The 13,095-nt window shown below is 40.0% G+C and overlaps 1 protein-coding gene across 1 annotated transcript in view; it reads left to right on the forward strand.

The window, feature by feature from the left end:
• cachd1 (cache domain containing 1) overlaps window positions 1–13,095 on the forward strand; it is a 102,322-nt gene that overhangs the window by 50,719 nt on the left and 38,508 nt on the right. The window contains exon 4 of the mRNA XM_026146152.1: window positions 4,962–5,068. Coding sequence (XP_026001937.1) covers window positions 4,962–5,068 — 107 coding nt within the window. The remainder of the gene's footprint in view (window positions 1–4,961; window positions 5,069–13,095) is intronic.

Genomic DNA, 13,095 nt, shown 5'->3' on the forward strand with positions numbered 1-13,095 from the left:
TGGCAGTTGTCCTGACTTGTTCCGCAGTACACGCTGGAAAATAAGCTTGTAAGCTGGTGAGTGTATTTAACTTATTCATGAGCAAAATGAAACTTTATTTTATTTATTTTTTTACCCCTGCCACTCTTTGGTTCTTCCTGTATGTGATGTGACTCACTTGGTGGCTGCAAACTGTAAACATGTGAATTCTGATGTAGCTCTGATTGACAATAACCCTGCGCTTACATTTCTCAGCAGTTGCTCTTGTGAGCAGCGTAGCAGAGGAGCATGACAATCATTACAAACTGGCAACGGATTCATCGAGTCATACCCTATTACTTACTGAACAGGCCACATTTGGACACAGAATTTCCCTGGACTGAAAAAGTGATCTCTGCTTTTTATAAGCCTACACTTAGTAGCAACCTGCTATTTTGGCATTATTGCAAGCAACATTTCTCCCACATTCATAGTTTTTTGTACCGAATTATGAATTGATCATATACAGCTGTATAGACTAATACAGTTCAGTGTAGTACCTTACAGTAAATCAAAGTTTTTGTAGTAAAAGATTCATGTTTTTCTTGTCATTGCTTTAGGGATTTTTTTATTTTTGAAGTTCTTGGTAAAGGCACGTGTGTTTTGAGGTGTTGGTAATACTTGTCCACACTCATTTTCATACACGGGGGACACCAGAGACACATCTTGCTTTAGTGCAGTCTATGCAATGCAAATGCATAGCATCAAAAATTCACTTCAGGCTGTGTCCCCTGTTGTAGAGTAGTTTCTATACACCATACTTTCCTCCAAAATCAATTCTGTCTATTGATATTTCATTTGAATCCGTTTCGGTAGAGCTGCCATTGAGAGCCAGATACACGAACGTGTCTTCAAGCGCTCTCAATTCTCCTGCTAGCATGTTGCCAGCTTTACCGCTGCTACCGCCGAGGGACTGCAAACACATTAGGAGTGGTATTACTCTTGACGTTGGGGCTCGCGCAACAGCAAGCCCCTTCAAGGTAATTATTCTCACTGGGCGTTTTGAATGGCTTGGGACTGCCTGCTTTGCGGATATACGTGGCTCTTGCAGCAGGGGGCAACTTAATATAATAGATTTTAAAAATGGCTGGAAAACGGCAGGTGCTGCCTTATTTAGAAGAGTCTGCCCATTTTAGTCTGTGAAGGAGGGAAATGGGAGGGTTGGTTTTGGTACAAACTCAGCCCCAGTAAGAAAAAAGGTGATTGTTACTGATGATTTTGTAACTGTAGAACACACCTCTGCATTTGTTAATAAGCTTATTAAATGTAAGAATAATGTAAAGGATTGTGCAGAGGCCTTGTAACAATATTGGGTGATAGTTTGATAGATTATCACTGTCGGTTTTTGTGTGTGTATATGTATACATGCATATTAAAATATATATGAAATATAAAAAATGTGTGTGCGTGTCCGACCTTTTTGGAAAACGGATTTCTCTGCCCTCATTAAGATGTCTGATCAGACTCGGAGCTCTCCTCCCAGCTCTCCCTCTCTCTTTTTCGCATGTTTTTTGATGTGGAATTCAAAGCAGCTGCAAATGTATTTTTTATCTGGCACACATTTCGCCGAGCGTCTCTGCCCACCCCTTCTATGCAGAGTGCGTTGAAGGAGAATAGTAATGACTTTGGCCTTGTGGGACTCTAAATGAGCGGAGTTCAAATGCAGCCTGTACATCACAGGACCCGTCAATCAGCAACGGCCAGTGCCAGGTCTGCAAGCAGAGGGAGCCAAAAAGTGTGCACAGTGTGTGTTTACATGTGTGCACACGTGTGGTTGTATGTTGCTAACCCAGATGAGGGTGGGGGGGTTGGCAAGGTCCACTTGGAGGCATGGATCAAAGCACCAAAGCTTGGTGCGGTGCAGAACAGCCTGCTACTCTGCATACCCCCCACCCCCCGTTTTGTGGGTATGGCAGAAACCAGCATTTAGAGTGAACAGTACATGTAGCTCATTTTAGGCTGTCGCTGGGCGCTGAAACAGGTGAGAAAGAACTGATAGGTCATGTGCGACATTTTTTGACATCTTTAATACTTTTGGGCTTTTGTGCGCTCAAGGACAGTGCCGTCGTAGAGCCGCATCACACCAGGTTCCAGTGGGGACTTGTTAAAGAGCTAGGCCTAATGAGGAAGAAAAAGCAAGCAGCTGTGTAGGAAATGATGAATTCCAAGAGTTTTTATTTTTAATTGGCTTTTTAAAAGCTCATTGTGATTTGAGATAAAAGAATACTGCTTATCCTTTTTTGGACTGATGACATCAGTCTTATCCCTGATTGCTAACAGTCAAGAATCTGCATTTTGGGAACACTAGTGCACTCTTATCACAATTTTGCCAAAATTTCCCCTTTTCCCACTCATTTTTCCACTGTGTTAGATCAGTCAGACCCCGAAGCCTTGCTCCGTTTTCACCACCACCATCTAGAGCGCTTTCTTTTTTTTAAGGCCCTCAAAAAAGATAAGGAGCAGACACTATAAATACTGAAGATGGTATGGCCCACATATCTGCTTACATTTCCTGGTTAATTGCATCCTTCTTTATCGGCTACTTGGTCTGGTTTGGGCGGAGAAAGTTCAAATCTGTGGCCTCATTAAATGTTGACATGTATCACAAAGTGTCACAAGGGCTTGAGAACAATACGGTGACCAAACATTTCTGCGGTTCTGTTTGTTTGGAAGTTTGCTTTGTTGATGTAAATGATGGAGGCGGTTATTGTCAGCATTTCTTCTCTGAGCCCACCCACCATTCTTTTCCACTTTAATCTCTTCACATGTTGAGCATAACCTTAAGCTGAACTCGGAATGTCAGACACTGGTATTAATTGGCTCGACTGTCGTTACTGTTTTGTTAGCGTGCACCCATTGTAATTGTGTATATATATGTTTAAAGCCTATTTACATTTGAATTTTCACATTTGTGTCATATTTGTGTTTTTGTTAAACTGCACTGATGCATAGCGATAACTAACTCTGCCAAAAAAAAGAAAAGAAGTGATTCCTGTTCATTTCTCAATTTCTGCATAGTGTTACTTCATCTTAGGTAGTATTTGACTTAAACAAACATGTTGCTTGAGCAGTCAACGTTGTACCCTGTCAGGCTGTAAAAACTCTACTTTGCTCCAACCTTATCATTGTACATGCACATAAATTTACCAACTGTGCTCCCATAGACATTTTATTAGATACCCCTGGCTAGTACTGTTAGACACCCCCCCCCCCCCCCCCCCCCAATTTACACATTTTTTGCTTTCAGAACTGCCTTCCTTTCTTCTTCACACAGATGCCACACGATGCTGGAAACATTCCTCATGGATTTTGATCCATATTGAGTCGATAGAATCACACAGTTGCTGCGGAGTTGTTGGCTGCACATCCATATTGTGAATCTCCCTTTATGCCACATCCCAACGGCGCTCATGTGTTCAAGAAACCAGACTGAGATGCTTTGAGCTCTGTGACTTGGCATGTTTAAGTGCAGTAACCATCAGATGATGGGTACACTGTGCTCATAAGGGGTTTGACGGTCAGGAACAATATGTAGGTAGAATGTGGTGTTTAAATGATGCTCAGTTGGTGCTCAGTGCTTCAAAGTGTGCCAAGAAAATATCCCCCACACAATTACACGACCACTATCATTAGCCTGGCAGCATAGATTCGTGTTTTTGTGTGGTTTATGTCAAATTCTGACCCTGCCATCTGAATGTCACAGTAGAAAGCGAGACTCATCCGAACAGGCAATGTTTTCACACTTTTCTGTCCAATTTTTGTGAGCTTATGCAAGCTGCAGCGTCAGTTTCCTGTTCTTAGCTGACAGGAGTAGCAATCTGTGTGGTCTTCTGCAGCCGTAGCTCATCTGCTTCAAGGTTCAGCGTGCAGCTTAAGTTGTAGCTTGCTTTTGGCTTCCTATCAGCTCAAAGTAGTCTGACCATTCTACTCTGATGTCACCATGGCATTTTCGCTCAGCAAACTGGCACACTCTGGATTTTTTTCTCTTATTCAGATTATTCTCTGTAAACCGTAGGGTGGCAGTGTGGGGAAAATCCCAGTGGATCAGCAGTTTCTAAAATACCCAGGACAGTGGGTCTGGCACCAACAACCATGTCTTTTTTTGTAGTTACTTAAATCACCTTTCTTCTCCATTCTGATGGTTGATTTGGACTTCATTAAGTCGCCTTGACCATGTCTACTTGCCTAAACATGTTGAGTTGCTGCTGTGTGATTGGCTAATTAGATGTTTGCAGTAACAAGCAGTTGAACAGGTGTAACTAACAAAGTGGCTGGTAAGTGTGTATTCCACAACCACAGAAAAGCTGCATTTTCACTGTGGTCACTGTAGTGTTTTGTTCAAAATGACACTGGGGGGGGGAATGAGGGGAAAAATGAAACGTCTGACATGGAGACAAACAGCAGACGTTGGGGCGCTTTAACAGATGCTTTGAATCATCCAATTAGGCCGACGGCCCTTCTTAGAATCACATTCATATGTATTCAGGGAACTGGGCATTAGCTTTGTTAGAGGAAAAAGCGGGAATCAAGCAGTTTTCCATGGAAAGTATTGTTCACTAGCTGAAACTTCAGCTTTAGAGGTCTGAGCAACAAATGATTCAGTTAGTGATGTAGTGTAGCTCAAATATAAGAAAGCATAATCTATTAGTTTCAGCTGACGTTTCATGTTCATTGATCTTATGTCTCCACATGCCATATATCTTTTATTAATTGTGCAATTTATGTAGATCTTGGTAAATATCAATATTTAGCAGGCCGACAAGCAATTCTCTAAAGTCTGATGAGCTCTGTGTGCACATCTGCAGGTTTTCGTTTTATAGGAAGTAAAGTGGTGGAGCAGTTGTAAATCTGTGCTGAGAGAAAAGCCAGAGCAGCTCCAACAACAAATGAGTTGGACACACGCTCTATAAATTCTCAAATGTTGCCTGTTTGTGTGCATTTAGGTTTGATGGAAACTTCAATATCAATGTCTCCAAGACCATCTGCTGTGACAGACTTTCCCCCACCGTCAACAACCGAGCTTTCAACCCCGGACGGGACCTCAACTCAGGTCTGTTGACACACACACACACACACACACACACACACACACACACACACACACACACACACACACACACACACACGGTACATACAGATCCAATGAGGGAACTATCATTTGGTAGTCCATGAGCTGGCCTGCTTTAACAAATTACTAGAGATGGACCGATCCGATATTACGTATCGGTATCGGTCCATCTCTAATATATATATATATTAGAGATGGACCGATCCGATATTACGTATCGGTATCGGTCCGATACTGACCTAAATTACTGGATCGGATATCGGAGAAAAATAAAAAATGTAATCCGATCCATTAAATATCACGAAAGCACCTCACAAAACTTGCAACACGCCGTAACTCACCTCAGAACGTTAGCACGTCGGAGCCGTATGCATCACGTGATAGAGCGGCTGTGGCATGCGGGACCTGTCGGTGGTCTGGATAGCATGTGGAGCTTCGATGGCAACCCGGCATTTCATCTCCGACAAAGTTATCCCGAGAGAAGTAAAGCAAGTGTGTAAGTCCATCTCTGAATGTTTGTAAAGCATTCCTGCGGTAAGCTTACCAAACGATATATGGAGCGACTGCCTCTTCTGGCTGCTACTTCAATCATGAAACTGCTTAATGATCAGCTGATCGGCTTTTCTGTCGCGAGTCCGTGTCTCTGGTTTGTTTTTGGCCCACTTTGCACCAGAAAGAGGAAACCAGCGGCTGAACAACAGCAGCACGTTTAAGCTTGATCAGCTGTTGTTAGAATTTATTTATTATTACTTTCTACTCGAGGATCTTTTTCTACGTAGCTGACGGCTGGTAACTGTGCAAGGGCGGATCTAGCAAAGTTTAGCCAGGGGGGCCGATAGGGCATTAACAGGGAAAAGGGGGCACAAAGACATACTTTTCTTTCTTATTCTCATTTAAAATGTCTAGCTTTTAATAAATAATTATCTGACACCCAAAGTTTTAATTTGATGTAAAATGAATAGAAGTCAATTACTGTATATAGTAACTATTAAGTCTAATATATATACCTTAGTAAGCTATAGTACTTTTTCCTTTGGGAAGGTACCATCTGTGCAGTCTGCAATTTTGTTGAAGAAAGATGTTGAATCTATTTAATATTTCTTGAAAAATAATTGATTTCTGTGCATTTTTTTTTCACACTGCATCAAATTAAGGTTGATTACGTCGATTAAGCATCATGAGGTGGCGCGTGAGGGGTGGTTCCCTATTTTTTATTTATTTATTTTTGTTGTTGCTGGGAGTTGGAACCCTATTAGTTAGGTTGCTTAATATTTACGCTAAGTACTCTTTAAAATACCAGAATAGGGAGGATGGTGTAGGTTTAAGTTTATTAGATTGATCAGTATTGCTGAACTATGAAATATTTTTTTTTGCATATAGGTATAACAGAATAGCTTTAGTGTAGTTGTTGTTTTAAACTTGAGTATGAACTTATACAAAATGCAGCAAGATATTTAAAAAAAAAACAAAACAGTTTTGTTGATTAAAAAACACTATATCGGATTCATATCGGTATCGGCAGATATCCAAATTTATGATATCGGTATCGGTATCGGACATAAAAAAGTGGTATCGTGCCATCTCTACAAATTACACACAGACACACACAACTTTTAAAGCATTCAAACTTTTAAAAGCCATTTTTTGACTTTATTTGAAGCAGGCAATCATTTGCCAGCAGTTGCCATGGCACCCAGTTTTTAAATTAAGAATGTGTGTTCTTTGCCTCTGCAGTGTTTTTAAAAAATATATAATTGATGTCAGATTAAAATAATAAGCTGTCTGTGTCCAAAGTACTCTGTTCGACTTTGATCTCTCATCTGCAGTTGTACTCGCACTTTATGTGTTATCATCCTGTTGAAAAAAGGCTTCTCAGTTTTGTTTTCATCAGCTCACATAAATCGGGTGCAATCGTATGCAATTGCACACATGCTGTACGCAACCTCGAAACTCCCCTTGTAGCTATTAGAAGTGATGGAAAGTAGTTTTATGGCGTTCTCCCTGCCTTGTTCCAAATTGCATAAGCACATTGCAGAATACTACCACATAAAACTCCCATATGTGTCTGCACTGCATGTCTTTCTGTATTTGATTAAGAATAAAATGGACAAAATTGACTAAAGGCAGGCAAAGGCAACTTTCCTCCTGCTGCTTTGTTTTCCCCAGTTCTGCTCCCTAGCATGCGCTCTCTATTTCCAGAAAAGAAGTATATGCACAGACTCCAGAATATTGAACCTGTTTCCTGATGTCTATTAACTTTACAGTTTTACTCAGTCACTTGTTAAAATCACTTCCAGCTATTCAGTGAGCTGCACTTTCATTTTTTGCTGGCCTTAAAGGTAAATCTCACTGATCAGTGAGAGACATTTTTACAAGTATTTTAAAAATATTGCCATCCAACGTTGTGTTGACCAGTTGTAATGATCAATTTAACTTCCAATTTAAAAAAAAAAAAAACAATTAAAAATGCATTCATTTATTATGTCCACATAATGCCCCTTAGTCACGGGTTGCCCTAGTAGCTAGTCCTTCCTGACACAACCCCAAAAGGCTTTGGGTCTCCTCCCCTAACTGAAGCAGAGATCTTTTATTTGTTAGGCGACTGTGTTAGCAACAACTCTGTGGAGCCAGTATCGTGCGGAATTGAGAGTAATAATTATTACTACTCAAAGCTTCCTAGATTTGGCTCTACAAATTGATATTTTCTAATCTAATGTTTGCTGCAAAATCCCAAAAATTTTCTGAGGACTTCTTAACTTACTTAGCCACATATCTGAGTCAAACCATGGATATAACCCATCTCCATCATCTCATTGCTGCCTTCACCCAATTGCTTTTTCCCTCCCCAAATATCCCACCCTGGTACTTTTTCTGTAAACCATTCATAATGACTGCCATTCATAACACGTCACCATCGTCAGGGTTTTATTTTCCTTACGAGTCAGTCACGACAAGTTCATGTTACCCCTCCCCCCCACCACCACCACATTCAGCCCTCATTGACCCCCACACTCTCAGTGTATTCATTCCCTTCCATTTGTCTCGGCCCAGTCTAAACAAGCAGCCACAGAGGGGAGGGAGGGCCCGTGTGGGTGAGAGCAAGGGATAATTGAGAGGGAGAGAATGATAAATGAAGTTAGAGGAAGGAGGAGTGAGGGCTGATTGGAGAGTTTATTGTATTTTGTCCATTCTCTCTCCTCCTACCTTCCATTTTCTGTTGAATTGAAGGGAAAGATGGTGGATGGATTTGGAGATATCAGTACCAACAAGTTGGAGTAATCCATTTTCGGCCCTTTGTCTGAATTGTGTTTTTGTAGGCTGTCTTTTAAGAAGTTATAGCCACTGTCTAGGTTAAAGATGCTATGTGACAACAATTCATCCATCAATCTGAAGTATATGCACACTTGTACATACCGATATTCTTTCAGCACCTTTAACTCTCTTTAAACTTAAGTGCCACTGTATATACTGACTCATATTTAGCATGCCAGAGGCAATCTGCCATCTTTGACAAGCTGGCAAATAACGGTTTTCTTCTACTTACACAGCATTCATATGACTTTAGCTAAACTAATTATGACACTAATTACGGCATGTAGTATGATACTCAAGTAAAAGTGAAAAGTCGCCATCTAAAGCTGATTGGATCGGAAAAGACTACTCAAGTACTGAGTAACTGGTTGTAATGTCTGTTTTTTTTTAGTTTGTTTAAAGAAATGCACAAATTTTTAGTATTTTCAAATAGAATATATGTAAAACCATTAACAAAATAAGGCACAACAATTCTAATTTCCAGATTAGTTTTTAACAACAAAGCTTTTTTAACCAGTACCTACAGAAAACATTAGAACGAGGCAACTTCAACATATGTGTGTAGACACTAAAGCTAAAGAATGTCAGACTAGGGGTGGTTCTTTTAAATACAAAGAGGGAGCAAGCGAATCAGAAACACAGAGCACAGAGATGCGACAGGTATAATCAGGAAAAGTTTATTCCCCAATGTGGACAGCAGGAATAAAACAATTATTCTAAAAACAAGAAACAAAACAAACATCTGCAGTAAAATTCACCAGGAATAGATAAACGCAATTCTAACAAAACTATAAAATGTTCTTTGTATACTAAAATACCTTAATATACACAGTGGATTAACACAATGTCATATAACAACACTAAAAACATGCAATACAAACAGAATAAAATGATGCAAATAAAAACTACACTAAAATCAGATTAAAACCAATTATAAAAGACAAATACAAACTTCCACGATGTGACGTACATACAAGAGGGCTCACTTTCCCATAAATAGTTTCTTCACTCAGTGAAATGATGGTTAAGCTTCAGCAGCAGTTGGCTCTCAAGGTTCTTGCTGTGACTGTTTGGCAGTGAACAGGAGTCCTGCCTGACTAAAAAGTCTCTCACAGGCTGCAGATGCAGGAAGAGCTGTATTGACTTTGATTGACAGCTTCTTGATGTGAGGAAAGCTCTGCAATAGATCCACTCCAGTGAATGGACATGAAAGGTACCTCTCCAGCTCCACTGCTTCTGGATTTCCTGACCCCATGGACCCAAAGAAGTCATCTTCATCAGATAGGCTGCTGTTTGTGCTGGCCTCACCCAACTCTGTGTCTAGTTGATGTCTGATGAAGGTCAGACCTGTGGAAAGATATATGGTTAAGTCTGTGCATTAGTCTGCTGTATAGACTGCCGAGCTACTGGTGAAAGATTTTTATCACACCGGAGATGTTTGTTTCTAACTAACACTATAATCCCAAATCACAGTAACAAGAAAAGTCATTATAAGTCAAAATCTAGTGGCTCACAATTTAATGGATAAATTATACCAGCTTTTAAGATGCTTCCCTCTGTGGACCAGGATGTTCTGAATCTTGGTAGAAGTATTGCAGCTGCAGTCATCTCAGGGTCTTTCATCATTTCTCCAAAACGCTTCTGGATTCCATCCCGCAGCGCATCAACAAGAGGTCTACACATTTTGCAAGATGACTCCAGCTTCCTCAGCTTCTTCTGAGACAGTCTCTTGTATGTATCATTGGTAGCTTCTGCAGCAGTGGCATCAACTGTTGATATAAGATTGAGTAGATGACATGCACACTTTTGGTGCCTTGGAAGCTGGTACTCCAGACCTGTGTTATCATCCAAAACGGCAAACACATCTTGATACTCCACCTCTAACTCACTGTCTTCTGCATCATCAAGGATAGGCCCACTATCCTCCTGCCAATTGGTTGTTCCTTCCTCTTTGTCCTCACCATATAATCGAAAGGCCTTCAAGAAGTTTGAACCACTGTCTGTTGTCGTCCGGGTGACCTTTTCTCTGATGTGATACTCTGAATGGATTTCCTCTAATGGAGCAGCAAGAACATCAAATGTGTGTGAACCTTTAAGAGGTCTACAAGCCAGTGCAGCAGAATGCCTTTCTAAAGAGATATCATCTATCTAGTGACAAGTCACTCCTAAGTAGCTATACTGTCTGGCAGACCAGCAGTCTCTTGTGGTAGCAACATAGTTCATGCAGTGCTCAGTTTTTTGATGATTATGCTTTTCATGTTCTTCACAGCGTCTTGTATTTTTGAACACAATGTTTTCCTTGTCATTACTGTACACTGAGGTTGCAAGGTTTCCATCATAGTCTTGAAGGATGATGTCTCAACTATAGAAAATGGTTGGTTGGCCTCACATACAAACGTAAGCAGAAGCTTGTCAAATGCTGCTTGTGTTATTCGCCTAGAGCCAGTGAAAGAGTCTGTAAGTTTTGCGTTCTTCATAGGTAGCTCGGTAGAAGAGGATGACTTTCGTTTTCTGTGGCTGTCCATTAATTCCGTATACATCCTCAATTTGTTGGAGTGAACCCTCTGTTGGCAGAAAAAAATAGACCATGAAATGACATGTGACTAAGCAATTTCTATACACTTTTTAAAAAACAATGTTCCCATATTTTTAACCCTCCTGTCATGTTCACCTCCCCACCGCCATTGACTGAACGGCCCACTGAATGACCAAATGAAAGACACACTGAACGACCTAATGAATGTCCCACTAACGACCCACTGAACTGAATTTGGTGGTGAAAAATGTTTGTTATGCTAATTTAAGAGCTGTTAAAACAGACCACTCAATTTTGTCTGGGAGTGCTACAGTAAGGGGTGGGGGATGAATGAAACTGGAGAGTTCAACTAGCATAAAAACCATTTTTCACCACCAAATTCAGTTCAGTGGGTGGATTCCCATTCATTTTCTATGTTGGTCACTTTTGAACGGGAACACTACGTGTGCTAATAGAAGTCCTAACAGATGTTCATTAAAACACTCAAAATTCAAAGAGGTGATCATCACTTTTATATGTTCAAGTGCATAGTGTGGAAGGTATCATAAGGCAATCAGATGTAAAACACAATATTTGTGTGTTTTAAGTTGTAAATCAGTCAGATTTGATCCAAACACGACAGAAAGGGAAGAGAAACCAAAGTCGTGCCTACATTAAGTGAGTTTCCACACACACACACACACACACACACACACACACACACACACACACACACACAAATAATTCCAGTTTAAGTTAAAAATAAGAACATATGCAAGGCTAAGCAGTGCAAGTCAATAGATTCTGCTTCAAAAAATGTTTAGAACCTTTATAATCTTTATAAACTTCTACACCTTAATAACTGTAGTTCTTTGAAGAAAGAGTCAAGACAAAAGTCACTTGTGGAGAAAAGAAAAATATTAAACCAGCTTAATTACTATTCTAATGTTTTTCTAGGAGAGAAAGGGAGTGATTCTGGATATGCACAATTTTTAAAATTTAATTTTTAATGTGGACAAGGCCTAAGACTGTGATCCTATAACCCATGGGTGCAAAGCTCCAGTCCTCGGGGACCAGTGTCCTCACCGCAACACACCAGAATGAAATAATTAGGTCATTAAATTTAGCCATTTAATTCATGTGTTAACCACTTAAGCATAGCTAAAAAGACATTTAGACCAAACTTACCGCGACATGTTTCCTCAGGTTAGATGTTGAGTTTTTGTACGCTGAAATGTCTGTTTGTTTTGGCTCACACAGAAGACATCGCATTATATAGCTGTTCTTTTGTACTCCTTTAAAGCGAAACATGCTTTGTATATGTGGCCAAGGGTGTTTATCCTCTTCAGTTTTGGTGCAGACAGTTGCCTCTGCCATTTCTTGATGTGTTTCTTCAGTCTGTGTCCACTAGTTTGAAAGGCTTGGGCTGCTCGGCCTGCCTTTTATATCTGGTCATGAGACTGCATGGCTACGTCTGATTGGTGAAAGAGTTACAGGTAGTTCTACTGGCGGCACAATCCAATATTAGTAGTATTATCCAATGTGTGAAATTAATTATTTAAAAAAAGTAGTGAGTCAATTGTTGTCAAATATAACTTAGTAAAAGTAGTGTTTGTTCTTCACAAATGTACTCAAGTAAAAGTAAAAAGTATGGTGCAATGAAGGTAAAACAATATGTTCTTCTAAAACGTAAGTAAATGTAACTCGTTACTACCCACCTCTGCTTGCAGCAGTTGTATGTCATTGTTCCCACCTTTAGGAAATACTTTAATTTTCACACAAAACACATAGTACATATAATATTTACTAAACAGGAGAAATCTAAACATTTTCCATAGTTTGCATGGTTTGCATTCTAGTATATACAATAATGAGAAAGTGTCTGTGTGGTTAAGGGGAGTGTGCTGCCTGAGAAAAGCACAGGAAGCTGAGCAGGAGCAGTCACTAGTTGTGAAATCACTTGACTTCTGGATTAGCTGGAGCTGATTTTGCACTCAGACCTCATTGACTCAAACTGGCAGGCTACAGACCATTTAATGTGTGCTATAGGCAAACATTTGCATTCTTACATACAAAAGTTATTTGGTAGAAAAGTAAGTAAAGAAAACAGAAATTCACAGGAAATAAATGCTGCTGTGAAAGCATTTTAAAAAGTTCTCCTACAATCTCCTCAAAAAGAAAT

The sequence above is a fragment of the Astatotilapia calliptera genome, chromosome 17, assembly GCF_900246225.1.
Source record: "Astatotilapia calliptera chromosome 17, fAstCal1.2, whole genome shotgun sequence".
Classification (NCBI taxonomy): domain Eukaryota; kingdom Metazoa; phylum Chordata; class Actinopteri; order Cichliformes; family Cichlidae; genus Astatotilapia; species Astatotilapia calliptera.